This window comes from Pipistrellus kuhlii, unplaced genomic scaffold (genome assembly GCF_014108245.1).
Source record: "Pipistrellus kuhlii isolate mPipKuh1 unplaced genomic scaffold, mPipKuh1.p scaffold_m20_p_13, whole genome shotgun sequence".
Taxonomy (NCBI): domain Eukaryota; kingdom Metazoa; phylum Chordata; class Mammalia; order Chiroptera; family Vespertilionidae; genus Pipistrellus; species Pipistrellus kuhlii.
In genome coordinates, this window is record NW_023425438.1 from 19,342,009 (window position 1) to 19,363,824 (window position 21,816).

At 39.3% G+C, this 21,816-nt stretch overlaps 1 protein-coding gene across 3 annotated transcripts in view; it reads right to left on the bottom strand.

Annotated features, from left to right (window-relative positions):
* Positions 1-15,060: 15,060 nt before the first annotated feature.
* Positions 15,061-21,816, bottom strand: part of SRBD1 (S1 RNA binding domain 1) — a 154,113-nt gene continuing 147,357 nt past the window's right edge. For all 3 annotated transcript variants that reach the window (XM_036435207.2, XM_036435205.2, XM_036435206.2), the window contains exons 20-21: positions 18,898-19,082; positions 15,061-15,910 (exon numbers count right to left, since the gene is read on the bottom strand). In XM_036435207.2, coding sequence (XP_036291100.1) covers positions 15,621-15,910; positions 18,898-19,082 — 475 coding nt within the window. In that variant the 3' untranslated portion in view covers positions 15,061-15,620. The remainder of the gene's footprint in view (positions 15,911-18,897; positions 19,083-21,816) is intronic.

The window sequence follows — 21,816 nt, forward strand, 5'->3', positions numbered from 1 at the left end:
TTTAATATTAATAGCTCTGTCTATTGAAAGACAAATGGAGAATGAAAATAATGAAGTGCTCTATTCAATAAGTTAGAAAAAGAACACAATTATCTTAAGAACAAAACCAAAAAAAAGGAGATGCCATAAAAATAAAAAAATTAAAGATTTAGCCGAACCCGGTTTGGCTCAGTGGATAGAGTGTCAGTCTGTGGACTGAAAGGTCCCAGGTTCAATTCCGGTCAAGGGCAGGTACATTGGTTGTGGGCACATCCCCAGTAGGGGGTGTGCAGGAGGCAGCTGATCGATGTCTCTCTCTCATCGATGTTTCTAGCTCTTTATTCCTCTTCCTTTCTCTCTGTAAAAAATCAATAAAATACATTTAAAAAATTAAAGATTTAGAAAAGAGAAGAATTATAGAACAAATAAACATATTCTAAAGAATGGTATTTAGAGAAATTAAAAAATTTAGGCAAAAATTTAGCAAAGCTAGTCAAATAATACAAATAATAAAGAGGCACATAAATATTAAAAATGAATATGGAGAAATATTCATAGATGCTGAGGAAATTAAATACATTATAAAAAAGTACACTGCTCAGTTTATGCAAATATATGTAATAGATAATTAGCTAGAGAAATGTAAATGATCAAAATTGACCTAAAAAAGAAAAAAAAAATAGAAATAGATCAATTTTTAGAAAATTTTACAAGTGAATTCTATCAAATCTTTAAGGAATGCCCTGGCCGGTGTGGCTCAGTTGGTTGGGCATCATGCCATTCACTGGGAGGTGGCCAGTTTGATTCCTGATCAGAACAAGACCCGGATTGTAGGCTCAATCCCCCATTGATATTTCTGTCATTAGTGTTAGTGTCTCTCTCTCTCTCTCTGTCCCCCCCCCCCTCTCTCCCTCACCCTTCTTTTTTCTCTCTATAAAAACAAAAGTTAATGAAAACATATTTTCCAAGAATTTTTTTTAAACTTTAAGAAACATATAATTCTAAATTATTTAAATAGTTCCAGAGTATTAAAAGAAAAGTTACCAAAATCTTTTTATCAACTCAGCATAACACTGACACAGTCCAATGCCTAAATATTGTAAATAAAATATTGGCCAATAGCCACTAGTAGCACACTAATCAAATATGTACCCTGATCAAGCAAGACTCATGCCAAGAATGCAAAGATGGCTCAATATTAAGAAATCTACTATTGGAGTACAACTTAAACGTATCAAAAGAGACACGAACTTTCCTGTTGATTCTAGAAAGGCATCTATTACCATTCAATAACCCTTTTGATTTAGAAAACACATATCAACAAAATAGCAATAGATGAATAGTTTCTTAACATGAAAAGTATACACTATTAATTTCAAAGGCCAGAAACTATACAGTGAAACACTGAGTCTTATTAAAATCAGAAGCACAAGAATGTACATTATTACCAGTATTAACTTTGTTTAGCTAAGACTACTCATTGTCAATGGAGAAGAAAAATAATAAATATGTAATATCAGAAAGGAAAGAGAAGAAAACATTACTATTTGTAGAGGTGATGAATTTATGGGAGAAATTCAGAAAAATCAACTTTAAAAATCATTATTAAGGTGGCTGAGAACAAACTTAAAACACAAACAATAGTTCTCTGATATACAAACAACAATAATGTAGAAAATATAACAAAATATCCAATTTACAAAATGAAGAAATATAGTAGAATACTGAGAAATACATTTAAGAAATGTGGGAGACTCATATGAAGAAAACTTGGAAACACTATGAAAGGTCATTAAAAAAAGTCGAGTAAGCAGTAAGACAGTTTTAGATAAAGAGATGGAATCCGATGGTAATCCTCTCCAAATAACTGTATAAACATGACTTCTTTAACATAAATAACAACACGATTATTTTAGGAATAAAGCAAGAAAAGAGTAATGAAGGAGGAGTAGCCCTGCCAGATACTGAAGAGTATCATAAACAACAACATCCTGTGTGTTGGAGTGATGGTCAATTTGCATATTACTCTTATATTAATTAAAACTGTTAGAATCAACACATGAACAGAAAGATCTGTGAAACAGGATACCCCAGAAATAGACACAAATATATATTTTTATGGATTCATTTCTGATAAAGGTGGCATTTCAAAGGAATGGGGTATTAGGATTCGAGGGTAGCCTCTGGAAAAACTAAAATTGGATTCGCTCATCTACAATAAATTAAATTCTAGGTAAAACGACTTAAAAGAAAAAAAATAAACATAAAGGTAACAAATCTTTTGACTTTACAAAAAATTTTTATTTTGTCAAAATATTCCCATCACACTATTTTGCATTCCCAAATCCTCGTTTAGTCCCTTTTATCAGACCTACTTGGTCATTTAAAAATGTTCTCTTTCTCCTGAGGCAAATGATTCACGTGTCCAATCCCTTCTTTCATTTACAGTAACTATATTAAACATGCTTATTTTATAATCTGTGTCTAATAATTCCAATATGGGAAGGATTTGTGGTTCTCATTCAGCTCTGCTTTACTCCTACTGTCTCTTACTCATAGTGGCTTATTTCTTGTTTTGGTTTCATTTTGCTTGCTTGCTTTTAAATTTTTGACTGTGATATCATATTCCTTGAACTTTTCTGAGAAAATTGTACTCCAAAGAAGACTTGCCATTCCCTTCAGCAGCTGCCAAGGGGGCACAGTCATTTTAAACAGAATATATATATATATTTTTTTTGTAATTCTTTATTATTGAAAGTATTACATATGTCCCATCCCCATTGATCTCCTCCAGTCCCCTCGTCCCCCTGAAGCCTTCAGCACCCTATTTCTGTGTCCATGGGTTATGCATACTTGCATACAAGGTCTTTGTGGTTGAATACATCCCACCCTTTATTCTGGACTTGAGGATTTGGGGATCATGTGGTTAGTATGGAATTAGCAGTGCTAATAGCATTCTTCTTTACTAGAGGCCCGGTGCATGAAATTCATGCATGGAGATGTTTGTCTCTTAGCCCAGCCTGCAACCTCTTCAATTTGGGACCCCTCAAGGGATGTCCAACTGCCCGTTTAGGCCCGATCCCACCTCTCACAATCCAGGACTGCTGGCTCCCAACTGCTCGCCTGCCTGCCTTCCTGATTGCCCCTAATTGCTTCTGCCTGACAGTCTGATAACCCCCTAACCACTCCCCTGCCAGCGTGATTGATGCCCAACTGCTCCCCTGCAAACCCAATTGCCCCTAACTGCCTTCCCCTGCAGGCCCTGTCACCCCTAACTGCCCTTCCCTGTAGGCCTGGTCCCCCTGAACTGCTCTCCCCTACAGGTCTGGGTACCTCCCCACCCCCAACTACCCTTTCCTGCAGGCCCAGTCACTCCCAACTTCCCTCCTCTGCCAGCCTGGTCACTCCTAACTGCCCTCCCCTGCTGGCTTGATCCCTCCCAACTGCCCTCCCCTGCTGGCCATCTTGTGACAGCCATCTTATTCCACATGGGGACAGCCATCTTTGTGTGTTGGAGTGATGGTCAATTTGCATATTACTCTTTTATTAGATAGGCCGATAGGTGGTATTTTTCTTCTTTGTCAGTTCTAAGAGTTTTTCAACTTTCACTTTGACTTCTCCTTTGATTCATGGATTATTTAGAAATATTTTAAAACTTTCAAACACTTGTTATTACTGGTTTTGTTTTTTGCTAACCCTGATGACCTGATGAGCATTTTACAAATTAATCTTTATCATGACTACCTTATTCAAGCCTTTGCTTTGTACTGGAATAACCACTATGCACTATCAATAGTGCCAATGTTGTCTCTACACTCAGGAGTGCATGCTTTGTCTTTTTTGTTTTGTTTTGTTTTAATAGTATGTAGAGGCATGTCTAATCCACGTCTTACAAAATTATTCCAGACGAAAATTCACAGACAAAACCTCTTAGTGAGGATATCAATGATGAATCGAGTCACCTGGCTTCACCTAAAACAATAGAGCCCATTGAGTCAGGGCAGACAAATATGCTTCCTCGGAGGACACAGAATTGATCTGTTTAATTCTGAAAGGTCATCTGCCCTGGGAAAGGAAAGAGAAATTCTGCATTCTTTTCCATGCTCTGTAACCTCATCCCTGACAGCTGCAGGGGCACGTGCATGGGGAAATCTCTCCTCCTCCTCTCCCCCCACCCCCACCTGCTCTGCCCTTGCATTCACATGTAACTGTGATGGCCTGGGATGGACTGCACTTGCTAGGCATCATGCTCTCCACAGAGGTTTGCCTTGGGCAAGTCTCTCCTTCTGAACCCAGACAGGGCATGTTTTCCCATGGAGGCTTCTTCCTTGGATTGACCTCAGCCCTGATAAATGTACCTATATCCAAGGCTACTCTGAGTCAGTGCCCGTATCACTGACTTAGACATTCCCAGCTCCAGCAGGCAAAATGCAAGGCAACAGAGCCAAAATCAAGCCAAATCCAGGCTCTCGTGAACTTCTAACTTGATTACTACAACTGCTTCTCTTTAATTCTATCCCTTGTACCACCCAATGCATTTACACATGTCTGACAGAGCAATTGTCCTCAAATACCAGTGTACATATTTAAATACTGGCCATTTCCTTCCCTCCACCAAAAATCTTCAGTGGATCCTCTTTCCTTAGACAATAATGTACAAATGAAGAAAACAAGGAATCTTATCTAATAAAGCAGGAATATGCAAATTGACCATCAGGTCGTCACAAAGATGGTGGTACCCATAGCCACAAGATGGCTGCACCCAGTCCCCTCAGCCCTGCCAGAGTCCCCCAGTCCTTTCAGCCCAGCCGGTGGGGTGGGGTGGGGAGGGGCGGCAGGCACACGGTGAAGCCAGACCTGCCCTCAGTGCCCCGGCTGCGCAAGGCCACCCAAGGCTCAGGTAACCAGGGCCGGCCGAGGCTTGCACTGCCAGCAGTGGCAGCAGCAGAGGTGTGATGGGGGAGTCACCTTCCCTTGATCAACTCCCACCCCTAAAGGCTCCTGGACTGTGAGAGGGGGCAGGTTGGGCTGAGGGACCCCCCCACCCTTCCAGTGCATGAATTTTCATGCACCAGGCCTCTCATGGTGAATAAAAAGGTTAGCATAATAAACTCTAAAAATATAGAATACTTGCTTTATTTTTTTATCAGCTTTTTAATAGATAAAATTATATAAAGTAATAATTATGCCAATGCATTATTGGGTTAGAAACTTATATAGATGTAATACTATAATTTTATATATGATATAACATAAGTACAAAAAAAGGGACGGGGAATAGAGTTATATAGAAATAATGTTTCCAAACTTCACTGGGGAAAATTACTAGATATTTGAAGTAGGTTCTGGTTAAGATGTATCTGGTTAGCCTAGAGAAACACTAGGAAAACAACTCCAAAGATATCACAAATAAAGAAAATTGTGGACCAACATCTGTTATTAATACAGATGCAAAAATTCCCAACAAAATACTATCAAACCAAATCCAATAACATGTAAGAAGAATCATATGTTGTATAAGTGTCTAGGGCCGCTGGAATCCTATCTAATAAAGGAATCCTATCTAACAAGGAATCCTATCTAATAAAGCAGGAATATGCAAATTGACCATCAGGTCGTCACAAAGATGGTGGTACCCATTGCCACAAGATGGCTGCACCCAGTCCCCTCAGCCCTGCCAGAGTCCTCCAGTCCTTTCAGCTTAACAAAAACTTACTGTCTCACACAGTTCTGGAGGCTGGGAGTCTGAGATCCATGTGTTGGCAGGTTGCTTCCTTCTGAGGGTTCTAGGGAAGACTCTGTTCCAGGCCTCTCTCCTAACTGCTGGTAGTTTCTTGGTTCATTGCAGCATAACTCCATTATTCAGAGAACACTCTTCCCATGTGTGTGTCCAAGCGTGTACTTCATCACACATCCTGGACACCTTAATGCAGTATGACCTCATTTTAACTACTTATCTTCAATGACCCTACTAGCAAATAAGGTCCCATTCTGAAATACTGGTTAGAACTTTAACATATAAATTCTGTAGACACACAAGTCAACCCATAACATATTAAGTAGATTTTATTCCAGAAATGCAAGGTAGGCTTAACATCTGAAAGTTCATTAATGTAATATACCACATTAATATAATAAAGGATAAAACCCACATGATCATCAATATATGTAAAAAAACAACTTGCCAACATTCAATACTCCATAATTTTTTAAAAAATATATTTTTATTAATTTCAGAGAGGAAAGGAGAGGGGAGAGATAGAAACATCAATGATGGGAGAGAATCATTGATCAGCTGCCTCCTGCATGCCCCCTACTGGGGATTGAGCCAGGCTTGTGCTCTTAACCAGAATCGAACCTGGGACACTTTAGTCTGTGGGCCGACATTCTATCCACTGAACCAAACCAGCTAGGGCACCCCTTCATAATTTAAAACAACAACAACAACAACAACAACAACAACAACAAAACATTTTAAAGAACTAGGAATAGAAGGGCATGTATAACCTGATAAAGGACATGTTGAGACACCCACAATTAAATTATACTTTATGATGAAAAACTGAATACTTTCCCCTTAAGATTAAAAACAAGATAAGAATGTCCATTCTCATCATTTCTATTCAAAATTGTTCTGAAGCTGCTAGTCAACAATTAAGCAAGAAAATTAGATCAAAGGAATTCAGGTTGAAAAGAAAAAAGTAAAACTATCTCCATTTACAGATGGTATAACCTTATATATAAAAAATCCTAAGGAATCCACTAAACAATTATTAAAGCTAATAAATTAGTTAAGGTTACAGGGTACAAGATCAGTTAAGGTTACAGGGTACAAGATCAAAAAAATCAATTGTATTTCTACCTAATTGCAGTGGACATTCAGAAAATGAATATAAGAGAACAATTCCATTTATAATTACATCAAAAAGAATAAAATATTTAGGAATAAATTTAACAAAAGAAGTGCAAATCTTAAACTCTGAAAACAACCAAACATTGTTGAAAGAAATTAAAGAAGACCTAAATAAATGGGAAGAAATTCCATGTTTATTGATTGGAGCACTACATACTGCGAAGATGGCAATACTCCCCAAAATGATTTGCAGAGTCAGCTGGCTTCTTTGCAGAAACTGACAAGCTGATCCTAAAATCTATAAGCAAATGCTGAGGATCCAAAATAGCCAAAACAATCCTGAAAAAGAAAAATCAAATTGGAAAACACAAACAATCTGAAAACTTACCACAAAGCTACAGTACTCAAGACTGAATGGCACTAGTATAAGAATAGACATAAAGATCAATGGATAGAATTTGTCTGTATGTCTATAGGATGTCAGGATAATTAAATGTGGAAAGACTTGTCTTTTGAATAAGTAGTTCTGGAATAACTAGATATTCACATTCAAAAGAAATATTAGAGCTCGTCCTCATTCCATATACAAATTTACTCAAATTGGATCAAAGACCTAAATGTAAGACCTAAAATTATTCAACTCATAGAAGAAAACATAAGCATAAATCTTCACGACCTTGAATTAGGCAATATTTTCTTAACTATGACACCAAAATCATAAGCAATACAATACAGATAAATTGAACATCAGAATAATTAAAAATTTTGTGCTTCAAAGAACACTACTAAGTGTCTGAAAAGAAAGACCACAGAATGGAAGAAAGTTTTATAAGACTAATAAGAGGCTTATATCTAGAATAAAGAACTGCTACAATTTGGAAAAATTACCTAATTAAAAAGTGGTCGGAGTCTGAATAGACATTTCTTCAAAGAAGATACACAAATGGCAAATAAGCACATGAAAAGATGCCCAACAATATCATCCATGAGGGAAATGCAAATTAAAACCACAAAGTGAAACCACTTCACACTCACAAGGATGGCTATAATTAAAAATACAGATAATAACAAGTGTCAACAAGAATGTGGATAAACTGTTACTCTCATACATTACTGGTGAGAATGTAAAATGGTGCAGCCACCTTGGAAAATATGCTGGCATTTTCTCAAAAGGTTAAAGGTAGAGTTATCACTTGACCCAGCAATTCCACTCCTAAGTATATACCCAAGAGAAATGAAAACATATGTCTCGCCCTGGCTGGTGTGGCTCAGCTGCTTAAGTGTCAGCCTATGCACTGAGGGATCGTTGGTTTGATTCCCGGTCAGGGCACATGCCCTGGTTACAGGTTCAATAAAATACCAATAATAAATATAATAAAAATATTAAAAAATAAACAGGCCTACACAAAAACTTGTACATGAATGTTCATGGGAGAATAATCTGTAACAGCCAAAGAGTGGAAGACAAGCCAAATGTCCATCCAATGATAAATGGATGAAGAAAATGTAGTGTACATATAGTAGATTATGCAGCAATAAGAAATGAAGCAGTGATACATACTACAAATGGATGAACTTTGAAAACATTATACTCAGAGAGAGAAGCCAGTCACAAAAGACCATATAGTATATTATTCCATTTATATGAAAAGTCTAGAAGAGGCAAATCCATACAGATTAGCGGTTGCCTAGGGATGAGTGTGGAGCAACTGCTAACGGGTCCAGGGCTTCTAGTTGAAAACGTTCTACAACTTATTGTAGTGATGATTGTAGAAATCTGAATGTACTCAAATCAATTATCTGTACCCTTTAAATAGTGAATTGCACCTCAATAATGCTGCTACCAAAACCAAAACCAAAACAAGAGCAAGGTAAAGTTTCTGGAGGCAAAATTTTTTTATTAGACTGTTTTCCTTGGTCCTGGCTCTATCCACTGGGGCCAGGAGCCTGTATTAGTGGAAGTTGGCCAAAGCCCAAAGAACCCTCTTCCTCTGTGCTTTGCCTCGAGCAATTTATTTTTTAAATAACCCTTTGTCAAATTAGACATACACAGTGTGGTTCTGCCTATCCTTTCCTAGGGTTTTTGATGTTTTTATCTTGGGGATAGAGTGAAACATGGACGCTATGTTTTCCTCTTTGAAAGATGTGACGGGTTAAGGGCCAATTAATTGTCAGTTGTAGTTTTCTTGGCCCTTGACTCATGTCCATTTTCAACTCCAACAGCTTCCAGTATCAATCACACAGGAGCCAAACTCTCCATGAGGCAGAGGGATCGCCCCACTGCTCTGAATTTCTAATTTTCTTTCTTTGGTGGATGTGCAGCCTCTGCTCAGAGTTCTTAGAGGTCTGGGTGGGAGGGAAGTAATCTAAGAGGGCCTTGTAAACAATGAAGAAATAGCGGGTTTTTAGCATCTGGGTTACCCAGTCCTGGTAAACATTGGGAGGTGAGGGATGCATAGATCTGGGGCTGGTTTCCCTGAGAGCTGGGTGGGTATCCTGGGTTAGAAATGGGAAATCAATGCCTGATAGGAGGAACTTTGTCCAGTAAGAAGCAAGAGAGAGGAAGGAGACAGCAGATAGAAACTTTTCTTTCCTATCTTCCTTCCACTCTGAGTTACTATCTAGTGTCTTTGAGGACACACTGGCAGTGCTTTCTTATGAGGTTAGAGTTGAACTCCCCAAGTATAGGATAAAAGAGTAAGAGTAATGGAGCAGAAAAGGAAGGGATGGTAGGCACTCACGATCTGGTGGATATGGTAAGAGAGTTTCGTGTTGGAAGACACTCAGTTCTAATGCTGCAAGGCTATACTGGACCTATGAGGCTCCCACCCTCAACCGAAGCTCTATACCAGAAGTGGGGAAACTTTTTTTCCTGCCAAGGCATTTATAACATATATAACATCATTTAGACATATGTAACATCATTTGATGGCCATACAAAATTATTAACTTAAAAATTAACCTGTTAAATTTGGTCAACATTTAATTAACTCACCTCACCCCTAATGCCTTGCCGGGGTCAGGCCAAATGATTTTGAGGGCCTTACATGGCCTGTGGGCCAGACGGTCCCCACACTGCCTGGCTGCTGCTGTCACGCTGCTTGCTGGAGAAGTGGGGGTAAGGTCCAGATTTCAGGTGGCCTCCATCACACCTGTGCTGTGGGTCCAAAATAGCTCCAGCACAAGGGCCTTACCCAACTGGACTCACATCCTCAGCAGCTATCCACAGAAGTCAAGTAATAAAACCTAGAAGTGTGGGAAATCGATGCCTGATAGGATGAACTTTGACCAGTAAGCAGCAGGAGAGGGGAGGGAGACAGCAGATAAATTTTTCTTCCTTCCACTCTCTGAGTCACCATCTTGTTCTACAGTTTCTTTGAGGACAACTAAGAAACTGGCAGTTTTCTTTTGAGGTTGTTCATAGAGCTTTGTTTTTGCTTTCTCGTCTTTCTGGATTCACTACCCTTTTCCCTTACTCTTCCCTCCCTGAGATTATTAATCCCAAGAAAACCTGAGTGCAGTCTATGAGTAGGTGGACAGTCAGTCAGAACTGGGAAGATTTCAGTAGCAGGGCTTCATCCATCTGTGACTTTTCCCAAATGCTGCGATCAATTAGGAAGTCCATTTGGCTTAATCACCTGGATAAAACAAGACTCAAAACTTTGTGCTCCAACAACACTGGGCTCTTCCACTGCTCTCCACCCTCCTGTGCCTTCACCACTACTAGTATGTCTTTAACTTGAGATTTTTCTGCTAGAACTGAGCTATATAATACTTCAGACATGTCACATTGGATGAGCTATATAATTGTGACAAATTATCTGATATTTGAGAGGTTTCTCTCTGTAGTGTTTAGATTAATAATTTATTTCTTTTCTTTAGGGTTAGACTTTTCTCCTTAAATATCTTTTAAAATACATTTTATTGACTTTTTACAGAGAAGAAGGGAGAGGTATAGAGAGCTAGAAACATTAATGAGAGAGAAACATCTATCAGCTGCCTCCTGCACCCTCCCCACTGGGTATGTGCCTATAACCAAGGTATATGCCCCTGACCAGAATTGAACCCGGGACCCTTCAGTTCGCAGGCAGATGCTCTATCCACTGAGCCAAACCGGTTATGGCTCTCCTTAAATATTTTGGGGGACCATTAGAATCCCTATTTCGATTCTTGATATGAGACAAGAGGCTAGCAAATCTTTTCTAGAGTGTTTTTTAAACTAATTTCTAAAAGGGTAATTGCTAGTGATGACAGGATCAGAGTCTGCTTATCCCACTCTCCCCCTAAATAATAGCCCAGCCTTCACGCACAGCATCATCCTCACCAAATAAAACGAGTGGGAAGAAACCTATATCTTTCTTCCTGTGGAACAGGCAGCCTTGGCAATGAGCCCAGTCATTCAGGAGTTCCTCATGATCTGTTATTTAAATCCAGCTCGTTATGACTGATTTTAGGCAGGAAGCCAACATGAAAATATTGGCTAAATATATCTTTGGTTTTTCCATCCTGTCCCTTCTCTCCATCTCCAATTTTAACACAAGTGCTAATTCTGAGGTCAGGGTCAGACGAGACACTCAACACGAGCACTCCATTAACCTCAAACCAAGCATTCCAAGAAATCTTGTGGTGTCAAATGAGATGGGATGACACCATATTGTGAAGTAGATAGCAGCCAGGTTTAGCCCCAAAATGTCCATGATTTTAAACTTCAGATATCCTGTGTTGCAGCTGAAATTCCAACTCCTCTGGGCCTGTGGTCAGCAAACTGCGGCTCGTGAGCCACATGCCGCTCAAGAGCCGAGTTTTGCCGCTCTGTTGACTACTGAGTTTGCGACCACTGACCTAGACTCTCGATTCCAATAATGACAGGCTGTTGTTGTTCCTTGTGATTAAGCCCCTGTCCCAGTGGTCGGCAAACTCATTAGTCAACAGAACGGCAAACCGATCCCATGTGGCTCGCAAGCCGCAGTTTGCTGACCACCGCTCTAGGCTAACAGACAACCTCAAAAGATATCAGATTAATCCTTCATTCTCAGCAACTGGCATAAGGTCTCACAGTAGGTGAAATAAATGTTTTCTAAATGGAAATTTAGGTCTACAGGCCTATTTTCCCCCCTATTTTTCTTGCATTCCATACTATGCCTAGTTGATTGCCTCTCAAAGCCCTTCTATGTTTGCTTGGTGTACTTTAAAAATGTTATTTATATTTAACCCATCTGGAATTTATTTTTGTATGTAGTATGGCAATATGATTTTAGCACTTTTAACATAAATTCCTATTGATTTTGAATTGTTTATTCTACTCTTCTGTTTGTCTATTCCTATTAAGCTTTTGAATATAAGTTATTATCTGGTAGGACAAATTCCCCCATACTATCCAACTAAATTATTCTTTTAAGGAATTAACTTTTTTCACATACTCTTCTAAATAAATTTTAAGTAAAAATAAATAAACAAACATACAAACAAAAGCAAAGCCAATTGAAATGACTGGAATTTTGGCAAAACTAGATGTATATAATTTTTGGAGGATGGTATCATGTCTTCCAATCCAGGAACATGGAATACACTAATGCATTCTGCTGTTACTTTAACATTCGCTGGTAAAGTTTTATAATTCTTCTGCATATGGATCTTGTATATTACTTGTTAGATTATTTCTAAATATTTATAATATGTTTTAATAACTTTTATTCCATCATATTGACTAACATTATTAAGAATAATTGTTCATTTTTTTAAACATTTATTTTATATTCAACCATTTTATTGAACTTTTATTCAGTACTTATCTAATCAATCAACACTTATTGTCTATCACATGCTAGAAATTTTGCTATGTGCTGGGGACAGGGAGAGGAGGACAGTCAGGCACCACACGTTACTAGGAAATACCCCTTGCTGTAGCACCCACCTCCCCCCATAGCTTTTAAGTCAATGTAGCTTTTGTTTTCATCCATAATGTGAAGAACAAGGAGTTCAGGACCTGCTTTAGCAACTCCACAATGCCAAAATGGACTCAAGAACTTTCCATCTGCCCACCACAGGCACTGTTGAGTGCTGGTCACTATCTAATCTCCTGCACTTGCAGCATTGTCTGCATTTCAGGCAGGAAGGAGGACAAGGGCAAAGGATAAGAAAAGTATGAGAGCTGAGCCTGACCTCTCCACCCTATGACTTTTGCTTACTAGTATACTCACTGGCCAAAAACTGTATCACATGGCCACATGCATGTCCATTGGTTACATTATGGCTATCCTCAAATCAGAATTCTTAGTGAGGAAGAAGGGGAGAATTCTGAACAGGCATCTAGCAGGCCCTCCCAGGATAAGACAAAATTCCTGTCCCTACTGGTATAGAGATGTTCAAAGAATTTACATCCCAGTGTCTTGGCTTTTCAACAACACAGTACTCGAGTCCCTTCTGTACTTTATGTCCTACTCATTCCACTGGTGACCATATTCTATCCCAGGGCTGCAAGGAGTTGCATGATAGTGGCTACCAACTTACATTTCCAGCCCAGTCCTCTCCCCTGAACGTCAGACAGAAATAGCAAACTGTCTACTTGGCATCTCCACTTAGATGTCTAATGAGTATCTCAGTTTAACCTGTTCAGAATGAACTCCTTCCCCAAAACTGTCCTCACACAGCCTTCCTTCCCATGTCAGCAGACAATTTCATCCTGATTGCTCAGGCTAAAAACCGTCTTAGATACCAGTGCCTCACATGTTATATCCAACACTCCAGGAAATTCTGTTTAACTCTATCTTCACCTCCCAACTATGGCCACAATCCCACCACTTCTCACCACTTTAACCACTAACATTCTGGTCCAAGCCACCATTATTTTACACCTGCACTTCTGTGACAGCCTCCCATCCTTCCTTAAACTGTCATTTGACTTCCTCTTCTTTAATGATATCATCCTTGTCCCCCACCTTTGCTACTTATTCCCACGACCGATCATTCCTTACCTTTTGTAATTACTCAAAACGGCAATACCAAAAAACTATTATTTCAAAGTTCAGCATCCTACTTTTAACAACTATTTTTTCCCACCCATTATGCCCTGAATTAATCCCACTCTAACATTCCTCCAACTCCACGAGGACCTACAATCCATTAATCCTATACTTTTTCACTGCCCCCCACACTCCCCTTATTGTTGCTTTTCTTCTTACTGAGCTTAATTTCCATGGTCAATACTTTCTTTGTCCACATGCCCTCAACTCCCCTGCCCTTCTATATTGACCTCATTTGGCAAACTCTCAAATCTGATCTACCTCTTCACATAATCAGGACCTGTGCCCATGCAGCTAATGTGACTGAAGAAAATATATAGTCAAGCTGACTGATCCTACATTCAACTGGCCACTAACCTGAAATGGAACATTTAACACTGTCCAGAAATCATACTCTCTTTCCTTAGGTTTTTCACTCTCTTATCCTTTTCTTATCTTTCCCCTTCTTCTCAAACCTCCAACTCTTTGCCCCCCTCGATCTTTAGTCTTATTTGATGATGTTCCTTTCTATTTCAATGAGAAAAAGAAGCAATCCAAAGAGACTTCAGGCAGAATGACCAATAAACAAAGCCTGATTTACCACTTTGTAAGGGATTTACTAAGGTGATCATATGACTTATTATCCAATATGGGGCACTTTGCAAATAAAAAGAGGCACTATTAAAAATTATGCCAGGACAGTGTTTACCAGGGCTATTTCAGGCAAAAGTGCAGGATCCATCACTGTCTTTAGTGACCATGCTCTACGGCTTACACATGGAGAACCAGCAACCCATTCAGCTGTGCAAATGACTCCATCAGGCAAACCAACCACAGCACCCTGAATGCCCGACACAATCCAGCATGGGCTCCATTTACGTCATTTCTACCCTGAGTGGGCATGCCAATACTTCCCATCTCCCCTGAGTAAAAATGCAGTCACCTGCTTTATCTATTAGCCTTTCTTCCCTTTCACACATGGTCTATATTCAATCTTCAGGAAGGCCATTTCTGTCCCAATCTGAAGCTTAATCCTAATGCTTTAGAAAGAATGTATCACTTCTATGCCAAGTCAAACAGAGTCATTCTTCAAATTTCTAAAGGCTTCCCTTCCCCGCCAAAGCACAGTTGGGTTTATATGAAATTTGTATAAGTGTGTGCCACACCCTTATGTAATCAAAATGGCTCTGAGGTCATTCACATTGAAACAACATTGCAAAAACCAGGTCACTGACACAAAATTTTATTGAAGTCACCAATACATATATTCTTCTGAGAAGTGTTCTGAGCCATCCACTTGATGGTTACAGACATATAAGTATCTTCTTTATTGATATATTTTTAGTTTGCTTGTCAAGAAAAAAAAAAGCCACAAATCAAATTCAAAAAGTCTGATTTTTAAAAATCCATAAAAAATGAGTTAAAACTGCATAATTCAAATAAAAAAGACAATTTCATACAAGTCTAGCAAGGCAAGTTGGCAACTGGAAGTTGAAATAATCTCTTATACAAAATGCAAAAGGAGTCAAAGATGAATTACAAAAAATAAAATTTTGGTCAGAAAAATCATTACTATATAAAGCCACATAAGGACACCTATTGTTTTCTTTAAGGTGAAAAGAAATCAAACTATTGGTTTACTATTTATTCAGAAAGAAAAATTAGGAAAGTGGATGGAAAACACTTCTTATATTAAGTGACTTCTGCTATTTAGAAGACAGAAACATGGACTTATCCTTGCCCATCAGGAGAAATGAGGAAACAGTGGTTGGCCTTCAGTGGGACACTTACAACACCCGAATGAGGTCCAGAGTGATCCGAGATCGGGGGACGTCGATGTTGATTACTCGGACTTCCACCCTTTCTCCAGGGCCCAGTCCAAGGCTCCTTCTCCTCTTCGTCTTAGAAAGCTTTGCTTCTGTTACATTTCGTATGGGAATCAACCCTGTTATCCCCACTCCTATATCTACAAAAATGCCAAACAAAGTGGCATTCTCAACTTTGCCTGTAAGAATTGTCCCAACCTCCAGATCTTGCAAGCAGACTATGCTTCTCTTGAAATCGGGTTGACTGAAATCTGCAAGGAAAGGGGAACAAAGACATCTAGTTTAATAAGGTTCTGCGCTTCTTAGACACATACAAAAGAGTAAGCATTTGCTACATCTCACATGTGCGCCCAGACCAATATTAAGCAATCCGAGTGACACAAAAGGAGCTGGACTCCGGCCTGCCTTTGGAGAAAATCCATCCTTATTGGAGGATCAGCATTCACACAGTAGAAATAAGTCAAGAAAATTTACTCCAACACTTTCCTCAAACTCTATGTCGTTAACATGTGAACACTGCCCTCCACTTAAGGACTCTTACTTTCCTCTTCATGAGGCGATTCGGAAATAATTTTGCCCAATGAATACTCAAGGCTGAATCACAAACACTGAGAAAGTCAGACCCTTGGAAACTGAAGGTTGGGAGATTTACCCAGTGCCTGAATCCTCACTTTCTAAAGGTGGTAGAAAGTACAACAACATTTGGTCAAACGTAGATGAAATTCAAATGTTCTTTTGTCTCACTTCTCCCCAACAAATCTGGAGCTCAGGAATCAATTTCTATCTATTTTGAATATATTTATCCAATCGAGATTTATGGATTCTTAATTCATCAAACATTTATTAATTCCTATTATCTCCTTGCCAGGCACTGCTGGGTGCTAGGGACACACAGGGGAAGACGTGCAGGCTCGGTTCGCAAGGTCCTCCCAGCCCTCTTTTCTTGCTCACCCGGGTGCACATCCTTCTGTTCACTAATAATATCAGCCCCCGAAAAATGGGCATAAAGCATGCAAGGAATCATTATGGCTCTCGATAAAACAAGACAAAAACAATGGTTTTATAAGGGAGAAGGTTAGAACAAACAGCTTAAATGGGGCGTTTGGATTATCTCTGGATTCCATTTATCCACGCTCTTCTTGGCCCCCTTTCCTAGGATTACTGGATGTTGATTCTAGTAACAAAGAACACATTCTGTGCTTGGATCTCCTTTCACTGAGACCTCATTTTCCCCCCACCCATTCCATTTCCTTTTCCTCCACAGCTGCCGGCTTTATCCTGATTACTTGTTGAAGCGATCCTTTACATTTGTATTAACAACTGGTCACCTCTCTCTGTTCCCCTTCCCCAGCCCACCACACTGAAATCAAGATTTTTTACAAACTCACCTTCTTCCTGTAAAACAAAAGCCTTCTTTAAAACTCAGATCTCGTAAAAATAGGGATATGCTAACACTGGAACTGATTCTATAGAATTTCACTTGACGCTGAAGCAGAAATCTACTATAACGTAATATATTACGCTGGGCACTGACTGTGTCCAAGCAAAGTGAAACTAAGTCACGGATTAGGGTCAGAGGCAAGATGGTCTCTGAGGCCCCATAGGCATTATTTGTATGCTTGAAAAGTCTTTCACCTTTTTTCATGTAGAGGTCCAGCTGGTACAGATTGCCCAAAGGTTCTTGATCAGCTGCTTAGTTTGATTTTGCACAGAAAAGCAGAGCCAGGAACTACCTAATAGGCTCCTGAAGACAGCCTCGGTCACTGATAAATCAGAAAATGTACCACGTACCAGCAAACCTGTTTGATTGGCAAGGTACATATATTCAGTCCTGTCATAGCCTGCTTAGGATGAACCCAGTTATAGAAATCGACTAGCACCTAGATAATGACATAGAACTGTGTCACTGAGTACACAGAAGATAGGATGAGTATCAGAAAAGAATGCTGCATCAAGAAGAGAAATCCTTCGGAGAAAATGGAGAAGAGACATGAGACTCATTTGAAATTTCACTTGTCACAAGGATAAAAACTGCAGTAACTGATAAGCCCAGTCGAGAGCCTACATGCATCGGGTTTCAGCTCAACTACGGGCATCACCAGGTGAGGATGTCTACTTGGCTGCTGGCTATTTAACTGAACATTATAATTTAAGAGTTGATCTTTGCCCTGAGCCTACAGTGAGTGTAACTGCAATAACAGAGCAATCAACCCCGTGACAGAAATATAAAGATGGACAGCAAAACCCTTTCAGGATGCCTGCAGCTGGAGCACATTTGCCAACCTTCTAATGCAGGGGTTCTAGGCACACCGCCAGTCCCGCCCTGTTTGAGAACCATGGCTCTACTTTGTATTCCTACTCAACGACACTTTGGATGGACTGCCCAGAGGCTTCGACTCCTACATTTTTGGCATAGATATTACTCTATGTTTTATTTTACTTTTCTCCAACTGTAAAAAAAAAAAAAATTAATTTCAAACTTACTGAAAAGTTGAGGTAAAAGTATAATGAGCTTGCTGGCAGTGTTTTAAAATTCCCTTAAACTTTTTCAAAGAACTATGCCACAACACCCCAACACAGCCTAACAAAGAATGAAAAGAACCAAGCCCGCAGCATGGTTATGAGACAAGTGCAGATTCATTCAAATCTCAGGGTTTCCTATTCAAATTTCCTTAGGAAATTGATACCTAATTCTTTCTCACTGGGTCACCGCTCTCAACAACTCTGGCTGTCATAGTTCCCTCACCATCTACCTGTGCTGAAAGCTGAGAGCACTTAATTAAAAGGGGTGGGGGGATCAACAGAGAGATAGTATTTTATTTGTTTAACGTGTTCATTGACACAGAATCCAGGAACTTGGAAGGCTTTAATTTAGGAAGATTCACTTTTTAGTTTGTGAACTGAATGCCTTACTTTGAACTTCTGGTTCCTATGAGATAAAAACCGTTTAGAAAAGAATGATGAAAAATGTGTGCCTGGGCACATGTATGATGCATGCAGACAGTAAGTGGGGAATGAGGAATCTGGAGACCTAGCTTCTAGCTTTGGCTCTGGATATTACCTAAGTGGAATGACTTTGAAGGAAGGCCACCATGCCTTAGTTTTCTCACGTGTAGAATGGGAGAATAACATCTTTTTTGCCTATCGCATAGGACTGTTGTGAGGGTCATAGGACCTATCGTGAGCTATGCAAATGAAAGGTGCTACTGCTCAAGTTTAACTGCTTTTAACTGCTTACCTGTTCGAAAGTCAAAGCTTTCAGACTGGCTGAGGCCATCTATGATGATCTGTAAAGTGGGCACTGTTGTTTGTAATCTTTCTGCAAGTTTCTCTATTCCTTCCTTTTCAAGGAATGACTTTATTTTTTGTTGCATTTCAGGCTTCCCAATTTCACACAGTGTTCCTCCAATGAAGGATAAAAACCTGCAAGGGAGGGAGGATAGAGGGAGGACGACCAACACTTATTAATAATATTACTTATTTTCTGCCGGGACCGGTTTGGCTCAGTGGATAGAGCGTCGGCCTGCGGACTGAAAGGTCCCGGGTTCGATTCCGGGCAAGGGCATGTACCTGGTTGCGGGCACATCCCCAGTAGGGGGTGTGCAAGAGGCAACTGATCGATGATTCTCTCTCATCGATGTTTCTAACTCTCTATCCCTCTCTCTTCCTCTCTGTGAATAAATCAATAAAATATATTTAAAAAAAATAATAATAATATTACTTATTTTCTAATTTCTTTATAAAGACCACCATAAAATTCAGTCATCTCAGATCCATATAGTAATCTATCAGTCTTTATTAAAACCTACTATGTGCCCATAATATAATACATGCTCTGCCTTGAAAAAAAAAAGGGGGGGGTTTGAGGGGAGGAGGAATGCATTTCGGTTCTTGCACCTACAGGTCAGAAATATTTTACAGTGTAATGTTCATTAGAGTTTAGTATCGTATGTGTTTGCTAAATAAGGATACCTATACTTACCTCATGATTCCAAAACTTTCAGTTAGGAAAACTTATTTGAATTTAAATTATTTTATACCAACAATGAATTGATGATATAAAAATCCCCAACAAGCACTGCCAGCTTTTGACAAATGCATTATTCTAGTCAGGTGCCATATCATTGCTCTGTACTTGTGTCACCTATGCAAGCATACTACGAGCTTAGTAATTCCCAAATGCCATCAACAGGCAAGCCTCACATTGACTAATTAAAATCAGTTCACTAAGTATATTCAGTATCAAAAGAGAAAAATGGAAGTGATAAAAAGTAAGATTGCAATTACAGAGCCTTAAGATGAACATTATCTTTATAAGCTTTATAATTATACTAGAGGCCCAATGCACAAAGATTCATGCAAGAATGGGCTTTACTTCTCTGGCTGCCGGCACTACCTTCACTCAGGCCTGGAGCCACCATTCTGCCTTCCCATGCTGCCCAGAGGCCTGGAGTGGCTGGGGCGGTGAGTCCCACCCCTGGCCACTCAGCGCCTGTGTATGCAAATTAACTCACCATCTTTGTTGGGTTAATCTGCATACTTACTTCTGATTGGCTAATGAGCATTGCAAAGGTATGGCCAATTTGCATCTTTCTCTTTTTTAGTGTAGATACCTGCAATATTTACAAAATAAAATTATCTGCGTTTCTCAATTTCTCTTTGCTATGTTTTCCATTTCTCTTGCTTGAATAGCAACCTATCAATTACTTAGCTTTTGGAATATAATAATGAGTTACTTAAGAAAAAAATAATAAAGGGTTAAGCTGCATTTCACTTAAATTTCATCTGAATATTAGGCTGTAGCCCACTTTCTTGATATTTCTTGGCTAGGTATTTTTTTACATCAGTGATTTTCAACCTTTTCATCTCAAAGATCACCCAAACAAATTGCTAAAATTGTGTGGCAGGCACACCAAAAAATATATTCTATTTTTTGCTGACCTGACCAAAAAAAAAAAAAAAAAAAAAGGTATAACTTTGATTCATTCACACCAGCCAGCTATTATGTTGGCTGTTGTCATTTTTTTAAGACATCCAAGGGAAAGAGGTCAGTGCTGCTGACTATATAGTCAGGTATTGCATGTCTTAAAATTTTTTGTGGCACACCAGTGTCTCTTGTGGCACACCGCTTGAAAATCGTTGTTCTATCGATACATCAAGTTTCATTTCCTAGGATTAATGGCACTTTAAAAACGTCAACACAGTAATCAGACAGTGATACTAATGCCGTCAAATCCTTTCCTCTTAGGATGTCTCTGGAATACAAGATGGGGGAAAAGGAAAATGTTGGAAACTTGTCTATGATCAGAATTGGGATCTACGCCGTTTTACAGGTTGTTGCAAAAGGAATACTTGTGATTTCAAGTCTTTTTTGCATTGTTGTATTCAACCAGAAAGGCCTCTTCGCTGATAATCTGGTACTGGTAATCTGATATCTGCTGGAGTAAACTCTCTCATCTCTCATTTCACTAATGTGTCTCTCTGGGTTCAAATGTGTAAACCCCATACGTTTCAAAAACCATATTTTTAGTCAAAAACAGATTCTCTAAAATCTAATTAATTCCCTTAACAATGTATTTTGGCTAATGATCTAATGAAAGACCAAGGAGTCGGTGCAAGGTCTCCTTTTTCAGAAATGAGCTTCCATCCAAACTGGCAGCCAGTGAGCTACCCACTATTTGTGTCCATGACTTCTCCAGCCCACCAGAGCACAGCCAGTGTCTGTCAGTGCTGATGGATGGGCAGTAGCACATATGGGCCCTGGTGACAGGGAACAGCTGCTGGAGCTCTGACTGATGGGGCAGATGATACATGACAACTTCTGCCCAGAGCCAACTTCCTTGCTCAACTTTCTAAATAATGCATGCCCTGCTGAGCAGGCTTCCCTGGTATTCACCAGAACATCTTTCAAATCCCCAAGACTCTGGACTACAATCAACTGTTAAAGTGCCAAAAAAAAAGTGTATTCATGAGCTGCAAATCTATAACCTTGAAAAGCATCTCATAGTTAGTACAAGTAACTAAATGGCAGAAATTTACCAAAACAGAAATACTGGCTCAGGCGGCTTAAGGTTGTTGTGTGTAAATAACATCTACCAAAGTCACTTCCACCGAAAGAATTCCGTTTATAGTGGTTGCAGATGTAAAAAGAAGGCTG